This window comes from Pelobates fuscus, chromosome 11 (assembly GCF_036172605.1).
Source record: "Pelobates fuscus isolate aPelFus1 chromosome 11, aPelFus1.pri, whole genome shotgun sequence".
NCBI classification, from domain to species: domain Eukaryota; kingdom Metazoa; phylum Chordata; class Amphibia; order Anura; family Pelobatidae; genus Pelobates; species Pelobates fuscus.
Genome location: NC_086327.1, coordinates 14282639 through 14300924, shown reverse-complemented (window position 1 = coordinate 14300924; position 18286 = coordinate 14282639). Strand labels below are relative to the sequence as shown.

The window sequence follows — 18286 nt, the reverse complement described above, 5'->3', positions numbered from 1 at the left end:
TTACTGAAGAGAGTGAGATTCTTGTAAAGTTTGTTTGAGAACTAAAGAGCTGATACCCATTGTACCTGTTGTAGAGTTAGAGAACCAAAAAAATTGAATAAACAAAACAAAATCGAAGTAATGTATGTACACTAAGTAACCCAATTAAAAAAAATGCTATGCAAAACCCACAGCAGGTGCAGAGGTAGATTGTGTGCTCCAATGGGTATGTCAGAGTATATCAGCACTCTCAATCCTGGAAAAAACTGGTAAAAGGGATCAAAAGGATATTCAGTGTCCTTGTTGTTAAATGAACTCTGCCATTTTGGGGTAAAGTGGGGGCATCTTTATGTTTCTCTGATGTAGTAATTGGCACTGAAATGCCCCATGATTTGAGGATCGCAGCAGCTTCCTCCAACATCTTAATAGATGCTGTTACCCCATTCTGATAGACTAGCAGTCTAGTAGGGAATCCCTACTGATACTGGATGTTCTTCTGTCGCAGGGTAGCTGTAAGGGAGAGCTTTTTCCTCTATTGCAGAGTCATCGGAGAGAAATCCACAAATATTTGTAGTGATAAGTATCCCTCTGTATGTAAAAGTAGAGACCCTGTAGCAGGCATAGGCAAACTTTGGCCCTCCAGATGTTTTGGACTACATATCCCATGATGCTTTGCCAGCATTATGGGTGTAAGAGCATTATGGGGGATGTATTTCACAAAATCTGGGGTGCCGAAGATTGCCTATCCCTGCCCTGTAATAAAACATCATTCAGGACAGATTTGGGATTATGTTTGGGCTTCACTTCACTGTGGGCTCTGGGATAACTGCAGCAAAAACGTACTCTATGTAAGATATTAGTAACATTGGAACCGACTCCAGTATTCCCTGGATGCAGAGGTTGTTCTTCGGGGAACAATCTTCCACACACTGTTGGATCCTGTGATCCATCTATGATCCATCTCTGCGACAACCTCCTTGAGGCTCCTTGAGGCTTTGCCATAACAAAATGATGAGCAGTCTTGTTTTGGTTTGGCCCTCATATGTGAGGTGTTTAGAGATGGTCTACCTCTGATTAAGGGAAATATCACACTGTGTAAGCTCTGATTGCGTATATTATATAAATGCTCCAGGCAGGAGCTCCAAGCTATGCAGCAAGCTTCACCACATAATCTCTTTTATTATAAGAAATTATTAAATGTTTAGCTTTTATATAAAAAAAATTATCTATGTTTGCTCCACTGAATATTATAAAATGTAGCATGTTGATTAGTAGCACACTTACCTTGTGTTTTTCCTTCTTACATTATAGATGGAAAAGCATGTTTGTATTGGCATTTGGGTCAAAGGAGTAGGATAGGAGAAAAAAACAGTATATCTAAAGTAGGGAGTACAGCCAACTACCAGATAGCTATTTTAAATTAGAATGACTTCTCATTCTGCATATCTATTGTTTTATTGCAAAAATATGTAACATACTACCTTTTGTTCTTTATTATTGGTGGTCATTGGGGCTAAGGAATGTTTGTATGAAGTCTCTTTACCATGATTCATACCATGCAGTCTTTTTTCATATAAGTGATTGGTGGGTTTTGTGACTAAGGTATATCTATAACCAATTTTTTTGTGTGTTTGTGCTTTCGACATAACCCAATCAAACATTTGTCTGATTTTTTTGTTTTTCATGTAATAGTGTTGATAAAAATCTTTAATATGCTCTTTCTAAAAAAAAAAACAAATCTACTACCATAATGAATATATGTAATTTATAATAACTATTTTAATTCTTACATTTCACCATACACCAAGATTTGAAAACCTCATGTCAGTGGTTGGGTTGAAAGCTTTTTCTATGCTAACTCTTTTCAGTTTTGGTTCTAAAGTTTAATCACTTTTAGCAAATAATTTAAATTCATAAGAAACTGATGTTGTATCAATATATTTGAATCAGCAATTATTCCAATCTGTTAGAAAACAAAAATATGCCTTCTGTTTCCTCCATCCACTTTGTTATTGTATCTTTTTCAAGATCATAAATTGTTTGTGACATATCCGTTCTGGAGGGTACAGAAAATCACCACCAGTACTGTGAAGGCAACACAATATGTTCTGTAGTCTGAAGGCATGGCTGAATCCTGCCTTTTGCATGCCAGGATTTTGGGCTTCATCCTACTTTTCCTGTGTACAGGAACTGGTCAATAGACAGTTGAGTCTGAGTGGGTAAAAAAAAAAAAAAGAACAACAATGAAAATTATGAAAAGCAAGACAGAAAGAAAAAAACATATATATCTAAGTTCAAAAGGGAGCTCAGTCCCTGTCCACCCAGAATAGAGCTCTGTGAAGAGGTAAAAACACATACAGAAGCATATAGCTAAAAGAAGCAATGTTCCAAGTGGCCTTGGTGGGGGTGAGGTGGGCTGGAGTCTCTACATTTAGGTTACATTCTGGGCTGAACAAAGCTCTGTGCAGAGGAACAAGCAGACATATAGACATATAAAATGAGATCTGATCAGAGCAAATGGGAGATCTTTTTAAAACAGGAGTAAGCTGGAATCAAGGGATTGTATCCTCACCGATAAAAAAAAAAAAAAAGCATATTGGAAACAAAAACAAAACTAAAAGAGAAGGGATATGGAATATAATTAATCAGTGTTCAATGTAGAAAAAAAGAACAAAGGACAGAACACGTAGTAAGTAGCCATGAAGATGGTCTGGCAGGGAGGGATTCCATGATCGGTGATAGACAGCTCTTATGAAGGCTCATGGAGCTGTGCATTAAGCAGATGTGTGTGAAGTGGAGCTCACTTTTATACACAGCCTGGATCAGGCATAGGCAACCTTCAGCACTCCAGATGTTTTGGACTACACCTCCCATGATCTTTTGCCTCTTTGTGTAAGAGCATTATGTGGGATGTAGTCCACAACATCTGGAGTGCCGAAGGTTGCCTATCCCTGGTCTAGATGTTGATGCTGTATTTCCCCTTTAACTTTCTAAAAACCTGCTCATTTGCAGTAGAGAAAGAAGTAGATGCATTTTATAGCCCCCGGTAAATTGGGCAAGAGAGTAAAACCATGAAACTCACTTTAGACATTGGCTCCCGCAGCCCTTTAAGTTGGAAAAGTGATATATTTGCTAATCTGCCATAGGATGGACTTCAGCACCTGCTCCACAATTTGTGAGAAGCGGTCTGATTGACATGCAGGCTTTTTAGCAGGGGGTCACATATCTAAATCAACGCAAACACTCCAGTGATAGGATGAAATGGATATATTTCTACCACCCGTGTGCTCTTTTGATAAATTAAACTGTGAAATATTGCATGTTTTGGAACGGTTTCTTAGAGATGACATTATTATGTATAGAAAGTAGTAACAAGACTACTTAGTTAGGCTTTATTGTTATCATGCTGACTTGAAGAACCAGATATTACCTTACATTCCACAAAATACAAATTAGCTTTCTTCAACAAAACCATGGTAAGTATAATTCTGCAACTATCAACAATTAGGAAATAATGGGTTTTTTTTCGTTTTTTTTTTGTAATTCAAGTTTTATTGAAGTTTTTTTTTAATTAAAATATGAATATTTTCATGGAACTAGGGTTGCAAGGCAGCGTTCCTCATGCATGGGTGATCATTTTATAAGGGTAATTCATTGTATGTATAAAATATGTATATTTCAGGTTATTTGAACTATAATAGGCAGGTTGTAGAGAGGTCCCGAATGGTTCGCCAGGAACCGTTCGCTGGCGAACATGCAATGTTTGTGCTTGCGTTCGTGGCGAACACACGCGATGTGTTGGTCCGCCCCCTATTACATCATCATTGAGTAAACTTTGACCCGGTACCTCACAGTCAGCTGACACATTCTGGGAGGGAGGGTCTGCTGCTGATTGGCTGGAATTTGTCAGCTGACTGTGAGGTACCGGGTCAAAGTTTACTCAATGATGACGTAATAGGGGGCGGACCAACACATCGCGTGTGTTCGCCACAAACGCGAAAATTGCATGTTTGCCAGCAAACAGTTCCCGGTGAACCGTTCGGGACATCTCTAGCAGGTTGGTTTAATAAAGAATAAAGACTTTTGTATTCTATTTACATATTTTGTTAACAAGAGGGATATGGACAACATGTTTTAGTGGGGCTGAGGGCTGTTTTCAGCAAGACAAGCAACATGTTATGGGAAGAGGTCCTGATGGTTAACGGTATGTACCATTAATTACGCTGCTGTATGCTAACAACTCTCTTCTGTTATAAATACCTCTGCACAGCTGCAATAAAGTGAGTTCCGTTTTGACCCTTACATGTGGTAAAGACTCATAGTGCAAGGTAATAGATATATTCACTGCTATAATTTATCACAATATCTCACCTCCAAATGCTAATCAGTTTAGGTTCAGAGGGGGCATCTGAGCACTTTTAATGGCACCAAATACTTATACTCATCAAGGCAATACCGGATCGTCCAGAAATAGCTAAGGAAGCCGAGAAGTAACAGAGGTACTCAGCCAGAGTACTTGGAGGCCATTACAAGTATCAACAGAAGAAATATGAGAGCTATGCCTGTTTACATTGTTAGAAAGATACGAAAAGGAAAAAAAAACGTTGTCAATAGTAGGGGTATAATGAAAAGTGAGGCAAAGAAGGAAATAAAGAAAAAGGAAAGAAAAGAAAAGAGAGTGAAAGTAGGCAGAGAGTCAAGGATTGGTGTGCAGGAGGTGGGTCCTCACAAAAGCCCCAATGCCAACCCCATGTAAATTGGGGTAGTAGGAGTAGACAATGAAGCTTAAATTAATTAAAAAAAAAAAAGCCAAGTTAGGACAAAAAGGAGTAACTGTCACTATCCATGGGCTGCATATGTTCAGGTGGTCAGATGTTTCATTAATGGTTGCCATCAGCTTTCCATTCTGATCAAGGACTACTTCTTAGCATCTACCTGAGCCTGAGAGGGCAGAGCCATCTTCCAGCATTTAGCTGAACACACAAAGATTATTAAGTTTGTGAGTTAATTGGTATATATGTAGGTTCCTATATTCCATATTCAAGGGTCAAGAACTAGAGTCACTTCAAGGTACTGTGATTACTTAGTAAACAGGAGCGCCCCCAATGGACTTCTCTTGGGATAGGGCCAGCAGGCCTGCAGGTATGTATCCTTTCCCCCCAAACCTCGGAAACAAGTAGAGACCATGTCAGGGCTAAAACCATTGAGATAAAATAGGAGAAAAACATATGATGCCTTGAGATTTATTCACTAACCTGAAATGAAACATACAATTAGCAAATTTAGAGTAGATGTTGCTCCTTGGACACCAATGTGCAATAAATCAGAATATACTAAATAAAACCCTTTTTCTGCATTGTTATTGGGTAGAATTATTCTTACAGTGTGAGAGTTACAAACAAATACAAACAAAAACATATATTTTACACAATGCCAATGTTTGAAGAATGTTTTTTTTGGGAGTTGAAAACGCTCCCAATAAATTGTGTACCTAGTTATAATATTTCAGAATTAATATTGTTGAGTTTGCTCCCAAACTTTTTTAAGGTTGCAAACTTGCACAAACTTTTTCAAATATGAGTTCAAATTTACATCTATTATAGTTAAAGTGGAACTGTTTCTTCTCTGGTAGAGAGCTCTTCTTTCCTTCTTCTTTTAGACCAGATAGATGTTATTAAATAATTTGGTAGAGTGTGGTTAGGAGTAAAGGTAAATATATAATGCAAAACTACAGTTCATTAAGGTTTGAATATCTACATTTTTCCTTGACGCTCCAGGTGTGTATTTTCAGGGATTACACAGTTGTACAAGCCAACATTTTGTGGAAGGAATAATGAAATTGTGTTTGCACAAATTGCCAGTGGAGTTTGCTGCCCCCAGCAAGCTAAGAGCATGGGCTGAGTACTATGAAAGCCTCTATCGTTCAGAGAGCAGAGCAGAGCTCTAGCACATGTGAGTTCTATGTATATTTCCTTACCAGTTTCATGGATTGTGTCCATAGAAAGTAACATAATAGAAATATACCAGTCTGCAAAAATGAAATGAGCCATACTAATTGGAACACATGTTGCATGCTTAGATTACTAATCTCAGTGCTTCACAAATGCATACATGTCCTGACCTATCTGAGACTGCTGGGAGTTACACTCCAGCACCTGCTATTTGCAGTTACCCTCGGAAATGTGGCTCTTCTGTTAATGCCATGCCAGGAGAGGTGCTGCAAAAAGGAAATAACAATCTCAGTCTCTTCAGCTCATCTTCTACCATGGCAGTTTGCTGTCCTTTGTGCTGATTTGTGATGAACAGTGAGGCAGATTGTGGACTCTACATGAATCTGGTAACTTGCCATTGTGTATGGCACTGAGCAAGGCAGAATTGTGCTAATTTATCCTGGTTTGTAGTTCTTGTGGTAATTCATTGAACACAACATTTTAGAAAGCCCTGTCCAAAACAAATGCAACATTTACTTAATCACTGCTCTGGAGTTCCGATAAGCGAGATTAATTCATGGTAATAATACAAGGTACATTAACCGATGGAAAGGTAATACATATGTATTTCATCACTTAGGGCTATTAAAATCCCAACACATAACAAAAAGTGTGACCATACTAGGAATAAAGTGCTTCCAATAGGTCAAACATCAAACTTGACAGTTACTACCTATGCATTTTGTTTTTTTAACTTTACAAGACAATTTTTGAAGAAGTTATAAAACAAAATGCGTAGGTAGTGGTTGCCAAGTTTATTCCTAGTATGGTCCCATTATTTTGTTATGTGTTTGGATTTTAATAGCCCTAAGTGATGAATAAAATACATGGCTTTTATATTTCTTGCTATCACTGCTTACCTTATCTTATGGTATGGTACATACCCACAAACCAGCATCAAGCCTCCTGTTGAGGCATTACAGGATTACTGCTTTACAGAAACACATTCCAAATCCCCCCTTTGAGAAATCATTATGCAAAATACAATATACAAGATGTTCAAATCTTTTATGCAAGTACCACACAGGGTCATGTATCAAATCTTTCCATTGTCACCTGCATCAACAAGAAAGTGAGTCTTTGTTACTAAGCTACTCATCTCCTTCTTCCAACCCATGTACACAACAGCTCTCTATATAAGCCAGTTTCAGGGCTTTCGATTTACACTAACTCATTCAAAGGAGACAACATTTAACAATGACATCTCCCATTGTGTTTTTGTTTATTTTCTCAACTTTAGCAGCAACAGGTAATTATGTTTCTTTTTCTGATATTATTATAAGTCAATCATTAATAGAAATAGTGATGTCTTAATGTGTGTGTATATATATATATATATATATATATATATATATATAGATAGATAGATAGATAGATAGATAGATAGATAGATAGATAAATAAAGGTAGATAGCACTCCACGGACTCAATCTTCAAATAAAAATTAACTTTTAATGCTCCAAGTTAAAAATCAACGTTTCAGTCTGGGCAATCAGACTTTCATCAGGACCGATTGCCCAGACTGAAACGTTGATTTTTAACTTGGAGCATTAAAAGTTTATTTTTATTTGAAGATTGAGTCCGTGCAGTGCTATCTACCTTTATCTCTATATTTTCGCCAGATAAGCACCCGGCATTGAACATTTATCTACAGTGAGTGCAACACTGCTTGTAATTTATATATATATATTTTAATCAACTAAATAACTAAATGATTTTCTTTTTCAGTTTACAGTTTTTTTAAATATTGTTTCTAAATAATGTAATCATTAGTATGTAGTGACTGTATAACAAATGGGTTTAAAGAAACATTAGCATTAAATTAAATAGAAACATTAGCATTATATAACATATGCAACAAACAGTAAATTAACTTCTGTTATTGGTACATCATATCCAAGCAATTTCTTTTTTGCAGGCCGTAGTTTTTATGTAATATGAATAAAAAGTGATTTTAGCAAGACTGTAATTATAACTCTAAATAATCTGTTATGGACGCAAGTCTCTTTTCAGCTATCTAACTATGTAACTATGTAACTATGTTATCATTATTCAGAATTAAGCTGCAATGTATCTTCTATCAATAACTAAGTCATGGGAGTATAGGTTTTATTTTAATATTTGTATTTGTTTAATTTGTCATCATTTGGGTATTAATAAAACATGCGCACGAAAAATAAACAAATCCTAAATTTATATCTAAGCAAAGAAGGAAACTATTTTAAATATTCTTGAATTCAGTAAATCAATAGTTTTCCAGACTCACGGCACAGCTGTACCCGCAATCAATGGGAGCACAATGGTGAGATTACATATTTCTATCTAAATTTACATAATTCATCTTCTTGATTTTGAAAAGATTGAGTGGGGGATTGCATTTTACAGAGGGCTATAATACGTTTAGATATGGTATTATATCACTGTGAGTTTAAACTGGTATTTAGAAATGCATTGTATTTTACCTTCTTCATAATGTGAAGTGTCGCCAAACTTTATCACACAGTAATGTTCTTAAACAATATATTTTTACAAGAGTATGCATTAAACCAGCATGAATATTGAATTGCAAATAAAATGTGGATTTTAGACCATGATATAAAACTGGATAAATAATTGCTGGAGGTTTTCTTATAGTGGAATGAGTTTAGACTAAAAGTTGCAAATCACTTTCAATGCCACACAATGTACACATTTCTTAATTAGCCATGTCAGCATGAAGGGCTATATAAATAAATTGTGCCCTTCGGTATAATATCTCAGGATTAATATCATCGGGTTTGCTTATTACGGGCTTCATTCACCAAACATCAGATTGTAGTGAATTGGAAAACTGATTTTAAAATGTAGGCAAGAATAGCTCAATGGAAAATATTGAATTCTAGAATGCTGTAGTAGAGCATTTTTATTTTGATTTGGTTTTCAGATTACCAAAATTATAGAAAGAAAAATTCAAGTAGAGGTATTCACCAAACACCAAATTGAATTGAAAATAAAAACTAAATTGAAAAGTGTATGCAAAAGGTAAAGAACAATATTATAGAACTCAACTCTAGTCACAGCTTGGCAGTTTCTGTTTATAGCCAAAGGGGCAACTAATAAGTCATACTAGAGAGACACAAGGGGGTAATGGATTTGTAAAAACAACCAAATTACAATAGTGTCTGGACAGGTGCCATTAGGCATGTCACAAACAAATAAGTCCCTCCAAAAAATATATGAAAAATAATAAATATTTTATAGTGTAAGAATAGAGACTTACTACAAATATCCACCACACCAGTTAAAATAGGCTGAGTATCAGAGAAATTAAACATAGCAAACTGTATAAGTAATTATATACAATATACAACAGTTTGATTGACTCCTAGTCAGTGTGTACTGTTACCAAGACTTAGACACTAAATTAGTAATAACTGTATAAATAGAGGTATTAATTATTTGGATGTAAATATAATTCTGCCTCTTTATAAATCACTGGTAATACCACACCTTGAATATGCTGTGCAATTTTCAGATCTACAGTAGGATATTATAGCACTATAAAAAGTGCAGAGGCGGGGTCTACAAAAGTAATAAGAGGGGTCGAACGTTTTAGTTATGAAAAACGGTTAATAAATGTAAACCTCTTTAGTTTAGAAAAACATTGCCTCAGAGGGGATATGATAACATTATACAAATATATCCAGGGTCAATACAAACCAATGTATGGAAATCTCTTCATAAACAGGATACATAGGACACAAGATCAAACATTTAGACAGGAAGAAAGGAAATTTAGTCTAAGGTAAAGGAAATTGTTTTTAACATTAAGAACAACAAGGACGTGTAATTTTCTGCCTAAAGTGGTGGTTTTATCAGAATATATACAGATGTTTAAACAGAAATTGAATACATACTTGCAAAAACATATTACACAGGGATATCATTTTTAATTAGTGGGGTAATAGTTTCTTGATACAAGGAAATATCTGACTTCCATTATGGGGTTAAGAAGGATTTTTTTTCCTAGTTTGTTTCAAACTTAGAAATGCTTCAAACTAGGTGTGTCTTCTTTTAGATCAACAGCAAAAGAAAAATTTGAGAAAGACTGAACTTGATGGACACATTAATCTTTTCCGCTATGTAACTATGTAATAAACCAGTTTCAGGGCTAGACCTAAGCTTTCTATTTACAATTACTTACTCAAAGCAGAAAGAATTAGCATAACTGCTACTGCCAGCCACTGTGAATTAGAGCAACTGTGTGAGTGTCTCCTTCCCCAGTCTCACTCTAGTCCCATTCCATGCTCACAGTACATCATTTCATATGAGATGCTGTTGTGACAATGATACAATTGAGGCTATTAGAAGTTGAGAGGCTAGTCTGCTCTATATTGCCTTCTGCATCTGTTGCATTTCTGCAAGTTATGTAGGAAAACGGCATAAACAGTATAGCAAGGTTTCTCAGGGACTGAGCTGTGTACATACACTGATGAGGAAGTATATTTCTTAAATTAGGGGGCTTAGGTTGTATCATTCTAGAAAATATTTCTTTTTTCAACAGCTACAAACATACAAAAAAATACAGACTATGTATGAGGTCAAACTATATTAAATGCATTTACGTTGTATTGATGCCTGTAGTGTCCCTTTAACATGCTCATAAATATTGAATATAAGAATCAGATTTTCACTATATTTTTCCACATATAAATAAAAACATGGAGTGGAATGTTAAATATGCATTATATATTAATTAATTTACACTTGTTTGCTTTGCATTAATTTCGTTAAGAAAAATAAAAGTTTCACATCACATTTAAAATTAGCTACATTTTCTTGGTATGTATGTAGGAAACTAAATTGACCAATTGAGCATACTATCCTGGTCTTAATAACCTATTATGTGGCTAGAATTATAAAAAAAAATTATGATTTCAATAAAAACAAGCCAAACTGGTGAAATAAAATATAAACAAAACTGCACAATGTGTAAAGTCACAAAAAGACTAATAATTTGTAATCAAAATATTGATGTATAAGAACTATATTTTAAACAAAATTCAAAGAATTGCAATCAGTACATATTTTTGGAATTAAATGACCTCATTAATATGCATGCTAATCCAATCACTTTTAGTATAACCAATAAATGCACAGCACTATAGAGAGTCTGGTATGTGAAATGGGATCTAGACTTAACACAGACCTAAAGTAGTCTAAATGTTGCTGCATTTCCTTTGTTGGAAGCAGTAACAAAAGCCTGCTGTAATAATAAAAAGGATCACATTTCTTTTAAATATTGTCACCTTCCATATACATTATATTAGAATGTATGTTTCATCCAACTTGAATTTTTAATTAATTTCTAAACCAAGGTCTTTTAATTTTGTGTTTCATAAAATGTGCAGCTGGGGTAATTTGGATTGTATACACTGCACACAGTGAAATTATTATTATTATTATTATTATTATTATTATTATTATTATAAATAGTTTTATGCATATCCCTACATGTTGCAGTACATAGTGCATTGCATATTGTACATGACAGTTTCCACTAGGAAAAACGACTTAATGGTGTACCTTGTTAATGCACTACACCAAATAAAACTTAGAATGAAAATTAGAATGAAGACAGCTTACTCTTGGGAGGATAATGCTCGTTGACCTCGTCCATGCATTAGAGGGATAGAAAACATGATGTCTATTCATATATATATATATATATATATATATATATATATATATATATATATATATATATTATGGAGACTAATGCCATCTTGGGGTTCTGTAACCACTTATACATGATAATGTCATTACTTTCACATAGGGCATGTTTTACGATCATCATAACTATCATCAGTCTTCTCTCTTTTATTTCTCCCATTTTTCCCCAATCCTGCAGCAATATTCTGCACATATATTAATAGCAAAGCAAAGTTCTTGTTTTTTAACCTTTTTATGCAATATTTGCTTTGTTTAGGTCATTCACTCATCTGCACATACTGCTTGGGTCCATCACCGACTAATTGCACTGGATACCTTGTTAACTGCGGCAAAGGATACGTATGTGGATCTCAGTACGTTTACTATAAGCAAAGTACGTTAAAAAACATTAAAAATGGAAAACAAAGAATGGCATTAATGATCTTTTAATTGTGTTTTAACATTTGACAGTGTATTATATGTTTATTGTTCTTGAATATATCACTTCTCAATAGGAGGATTAATTCAGTGATAATACAGTAAAAATCACAAAACTACCTCCTCATTTGCAATTCAGAGATTTACTAAACTTAAATCTAGTAGAAAAATTAGGAATTGTGTATATCTCATTTGACGCACTCCAGTTTTTGATTTAAACTCAACCTGTGAGCAGGTACAGATTTACTCTCCTTGGTGTCCCACGGACAGCTTCCTAAATACATCCCTCACTATATATATGATTAAATGCGAGTAATTTCAGGTGTGATTGAATGGTTAATGTAACTAGGTGGGTGGCTGGATGATAAGTGCTGTGAGAGGGTTTGTGTGTACAGGACATGTTTGGGGTATCATGTTTGTAGGGGGGGGATCTGCTTTTGATGTTGCATGCTTGTGGGAATGCTGCTGGTGGTGTTGCATGATTGTGGGGATGCGTGTGAGGAGGTAGCTGCCTGTTGCTGTTTGTAGCTGCTACATTTGTGAAGGTAGATTACTTTTGGTGTTGCTTGTTTCTGGAAATGTTGCTGGTGGGGTTATGTACATGTGTGGGCAATCTGCTTGTGTGTTTGTGTATGTTGGGGATGGTGCGCTTGACACCACGAACTGCAGTGCCTCCACTCCATCCCAAAGAGCATATAATGGAAAGAGGTAACTGTAGGTATAACTGCCTCCCTGTAAATTTGTTGATTGTGTGTGGCTGTCTGTCTCTAATTATGTCTGCCTGTGACTGTATGTGACTCTCTCCCTGTAACTGTGTGTGACTGTCTGCTTGTAACTGTCTGTGTAGCTATCTGCCTGTGTATGTGTGCAACTTTCTGCCTGTAACGGTGTGTGTATGTGACTGTCTGCCTGTAACTGTGTGTGTGTGTAACTGTCTGCCTGTTCCTGTGTGCGTGTGTGTCTGTCTGTCTGTCTGTCTGTCTGTGATTGCATGCAGCGTTCTGCCTGTAACTGTTTGTGTATGTGACTGCCTGCCTGTGACTGCGTGTGTTTGAAAGAAAAAAGAGGGTAATGCACACACTAAAAATGGGAGAACACTTCCTGCAACTGCAAAATATAAAAATCCAGGAAAACTGAGCTATCTTCTAAAAGGCAGTATTTTATTAGGAACAAAAAAGTGAAGACAATGTTTGGGCTCCTCTGATGCTTTATCAACTCGGTCTTGATAAAGGCTTAGATAGGAGCTAAAATGTCTCCACTGTCTCTCATACACCCTTTATCGACTCCTCTCCACTACACTCCTTCTCATAATCTCCTCACTTTTCTCAATTCTTCCACCTCTTCTCTCCTCCCCACTGCACTCCCCTCCACTACCTCCATCTCCTTTCCATTCCTTACTTTTCTTAAGTCTTCAAAGATTCACTCACAGTCACTCTATCAATTGTTCTCTCTTCCAAACAATTAGACAAGCACTCATTTACATAAAAAAGGGTGTTTGGGGGCACAAGGTATAATATAAGTAATATGCAACCAAACAGTACAAAAACTCACTAGATCTTCCCAAAAAACTCCCCTCTCTATGTCTTGTTGTTCTCTATGCCTTAGACCTTTTTCCTAGCTCTCATAAGCACTACATGGACAAACTATGACTTGGAAATCTTGCTTTTTATACTGCTTTGCTATTAAACTTTGTGCTCGATTGGTCAGAAGTTCGTTGTAATTGTTTGTTGTTGTTTTTTTTTTTTCAAAACAACCAATAAGTCCAAATTTGAGAAATATCTTGTTTTTCGATAGTATTGATATGCTGAATGCGCTAAAGCTTCATCCTATTTCACATAATGTGGCGTTATGTACATTTTTCAATTACACTGATTACAAAGTTCTTCAACTATGCCATACACTGTTTCACATTTAATAGCTGTAATATAATTACATTTTACAACTTGTAATGAAAATTCCTTCTTTAACTAACACTGTTCTTTATCACTATATATTATATGCTATGTTAATTGTAAATTATTTAATACATTATTCTATAATATTTTATAGATAATACATTTGACTATTTGTTCGGACAGTATTGTGCCTTACCAGCTGACTGTGGCACCACTGTGGACTTTGCGAGTACTAGTGTAAGAGGAGTAGCAACTACTACATGTTGCCTTATTAGTTATTGTACACCAACTATACCCATACGTAAGTAAAAAAAAAAATATATATATAAAAAAAAAAAAAAATTTTTTCAAACTCAAGAATTGGCATGGCAAGGAAAGATTTACACTTGTTGGATATGCTTCCAAATGATTTAATATTTTTAGTTAAACTTTTCTACTAACTTTTTGAACATTTTAAAATAACAAAATATATCATATATAAAAAGTATAGATCAATATATTAAAACTCTTACTATTAAATCATTTTAAAAGTTTATTCAAAAATATTTAATTAATTTGAAAGCGTATCCTCCAATATTTAATTGAGGCTGTAGTGTGCTCAAATACTAGATGAGGAGCTCACATAAAAATGTACCACAGAATTTTGGATGAATTAAAATGTAATGTGACTACTGTGATATGATCTAAAATATGAGCTTCAACAAATGTAGGTTGAGGCTCAAATAGAATAATACTAAAGAGTAAAACCAATGGATCACTGCATAGGGAGAAGCAAAAATGAAATGTAAAATAAAAGCAAGATATTAAAATCTAGTTACTGTCCAAAGCACAACCACTAGCAATAGACTTGTGCATGTCAAAAACATTCAGCTAGTCTGAATCAGTTTGAAAAAGAAATAAAAATTGTTGCAGGAGATTCGAGTGCCATCCATATCGCGTTTTGGTTTGGACATATTTCATCTATGCGATCATTTCAGAAAATGACTATTTTGACAAATTGAATTGGTGCAAAAACTGGCTATTAGTGTACTGAAAAATATACACACACACTAACAAGCCAAAACATTAAAACCACAAACAGGTGAAGTGAGTAACATTAACTATATCATTACAATGGCACCTGTAAAGGAGTGAGATATATTAGGTAGCAAGTGAACAGTCAGATCTTGAATTTTATTTGTTGGGGGCAGGAAAAACGGGCAAGCGAAAAGATCTTAGTAACTCTAACAAGGGCCAAATGCTACTGAGACAGAGTATCTCCAAAAAGTCTTGTCAGGTGTTCCTGGTATACATTGGATAGTTCCTACCAAAAGTGATGTAAGAAAGGGCAACCAGTGACAGGTGTCAGGGTCATGGCTGCCCAATGCTCAAAGATGCACGTTGGGAGCGAAGGCTAGCCTGTCTGGTTCGATCACACAGAGAAGCTACTATAGCTCAAGTTTCTGAAAAATGTAATGCTGACCATAACAGAAAGGATTCAGAATGTACAGTGCATCACAGTTTGCTGTGTATGGGGTTGCATAGCTGCAGGCAGGTCAGAGTGCCCACGATGACCCTGTCCACTGCCCAAACCACCTTCAAAGGGGATGTAAGCATCAGAACAGGACCACGGAGCAATGGAAGAAGGCTGCTTGGTCTGATGACTCACATTTTCTTTTAAATCAGGTGGGTGGTCAGGTGCTTATGCAACATTTACATGTGGAAGAGATGGCAGCAGTATGCACTAGTGGAAGTAAACAGACCAGCAGAGGCAGTGTTATGCTATGGGCAATGTTCTGCTGGGAACCAGTGGCGTCTTTCAGCAGGAGAGATCACCCCGCCAGTCTGCAAAAAATGTTCAGGAATAGTTTTAGAAGCACGACAAAAAGTTCAAGGTGTTGCCTTGGCTTCCAAATTCCCCAGATCTCAATTTGATTGTGCATCTTTAGGATGTGCTCGAACAACAAATCTGATCCATGGAGGCCCCACTTTGCAACTTGCAGAACTGGAATGATCTGCTGCAAATGTCATGGTGCCCGATACCACAAGACACATTCAGAGGTAATAAGGAGTCCATGCCTTGACGTATCAGGAACTGTTTTGGCAACACAACAGGTATCTACATGATATTCGCCAGGTGGTTTTAATGTTGTGGCTGATCAGTGAATCTACTCAAGTATGTGTACATAGCTAAAAAGATAGACTGAATTATAAAAACTACACTAATACTTACATACCAGGTTGTGCCTATATGTCGCTTCTCCCAGTCTGTACCAGGGCCTGTTGATAAGGTACTCCTAATAAATGTGTGCAAACAAATACAATCCAGTAAAATGAAAAGGAAAAAGAAAAGAAAAAGGAAAACCTAGTGACCTAAGCTTGACCAAGTATAATGAAATACAATTAAATAAATTAATGTAATAATTTAAATAAAATAATATAAAAAGAAGCCTGAAACATGAAGGTAAATCATCTATAAGGTAAATAAGAGATATGTCCAACTGTTTATTCAAACCCCTGGGAACTAAAATATCTGAAATGTAAAGTCATGTGGATTCTACTGGTGATCATTTTTTTTTTTTTGCCTAAATCATTTTGGGGTAGAAATTCAATGTATCCCTATCAGTGATTGACTACTACAATATTGGTAAATGTTATTTAAAAAAATATTAAAACATTTTTGAAAACTCATGGAAAAACTTAAGGAAACAGGGAATTATTATAAACGAAAATATCATTTGCGCTGATTGTTTTTTCATATTTCTGTTTGTTCCTTAGTGCCAGTCTGTCCAGTTCCAAATTCAGATTTGAATGGAAATTTCAGTCCCAAGAAGACCCAATACTTGTTTATGGACAATGTGACCTTTACATGTAATACAGGTTTCACACTCGGGGGACTAAATACAATAAACTGCACAGTAACAGGAAACTGGAACTCAACACAACCTCAATGCAAAGGTTAGAACAGCATTTTATCTTGGAGGTTGTTTTTAGGTTATTGAGTTAAACATGCATTAACATTTTCAGTGATTTACCATTCCGTTTATATTTTAATAAATGTCTTTAACTACTGTATCTACTTTATCAGAAATAAGTCTGCAATACATTATCAAAACCTCTATTTGCTAACTGCCTTTTCTGTTGGTCATGCCACTGTCACGCCGCCCGCCGGGTCTGCTCCTGCCAGAGAGCGGTATGGGTCCCGGCGGGCGTGTATTGTTGCAGAGGCATTCCCACATCGCAAGGGGAATGCCACAGAATAGTCACCTTATGTCAAGGCGCCCGCCTGGCCCACTTATGCTTGAGAGTGGGCTTGGATCCGGTGGGCACATTCTATTGCGGCAGCATGCCCACGTGGTAATGTGAATGCAGCCGATTACGCACCTCCTCCTGCGATGCTCCACGGCCTCACTTACAGACACTCCTCCCCTCACACAACGACCAGGTCTGTAAACATTAGAGAGGTCAGCCTCTGCAAGTTAGAACCTTTTAAGGTTCATAATTAACCCTTCTAGTGCCTAACCATTTGGAAGGGGGGTGTGATGTCACATGCTTCCCTGCAGCCAATCAAGGAGCTCCTTGGGCTATTTAAACCTTTTTTCACCCATTTCTCTGTACCTTGTCATGGTTTCCATTCTGGTTATCTGAGAGTGCATTTCTGGTATTGTTTCTTGTGTATTTTGACCTTGGCTTTCTTACTGACTATTTTGACTTCTATATTCCGTGACCTTTAGCTTACATACCATTTACGCTATATCTGTATTCTTGACCTCAGCCTGTCTTGTGTTTTTCGTTACGTTAAATCCGGCCATTCTAGCACCCGGTAATACGTCTTAGGGTTTCCTTTATTTGTTACTTAAGTTCTGCGTGTTGGGCATAGTAGTGTATCCTGACAGCCACACACTTAAAAGTGCTCAGTAGAATCCAAAGAACCAAAAGATAAAGACAGTAAATAATATAAAAAAGGAATGAGTTGCTTAAATCACTCACATGAGAACGATTCCTACTTTGCTCTTCAGTTTGCGTGATCAATCAATTACATTTAAAATATTACATATAAGAAGAGATAATACAATCTGTGTTAAAATATAAAAAAAATTCCCATGGGCTGCCATCCCCCAGCTGTCATTACTAATGGGACTTTTAATCCCATGAAGACTCAGTATACATACCAGGACTTGGTAACGTTTACATGTTATCCAGGCTTTTTGCTGGCTGGAGGAGATTCAATAACCTGCAATAACCAACAGAAGGGACTTGGAGCTCAGTTGTGCCTCAGTGCATAGGTTAGGACTGCTTTTGGAATGTATGGTGA

At 36.1% G+C, this 18286-nt stretch overlaps 1 protein-coding gene across 1 annotated transcript in view; it reads left to right on the top strand.

The window, feature by feature from the left end:
* Positions 1–7154: 7154 nt before the first annotated feature.
* The window catches only part of LOC134577074 (complement receptor type 2-like), a 117307-nt gene continuing 106175 nt past the window's right edge, over positions 7155–18286 (top strand). The window contains exons 1-4 of the mRNA XM_063435716.1: positions 7155–7218; positions 11937–12053; positions 14147–14293; positions 16750–16929. Of these exons, the coding sequence (XP_063291786.1) occupies positions 7167–7218; positions 11937–12053; positions 14147–14293; positions 16750–16929 (496 nt within the window). The 5' untranslated portion in view covers positions 7155–7166. The remainder of the gene's footprint in view (positions 7219–11936; positions 12054–14146; positions 14294–16749; positions 16930–18286) is intronic.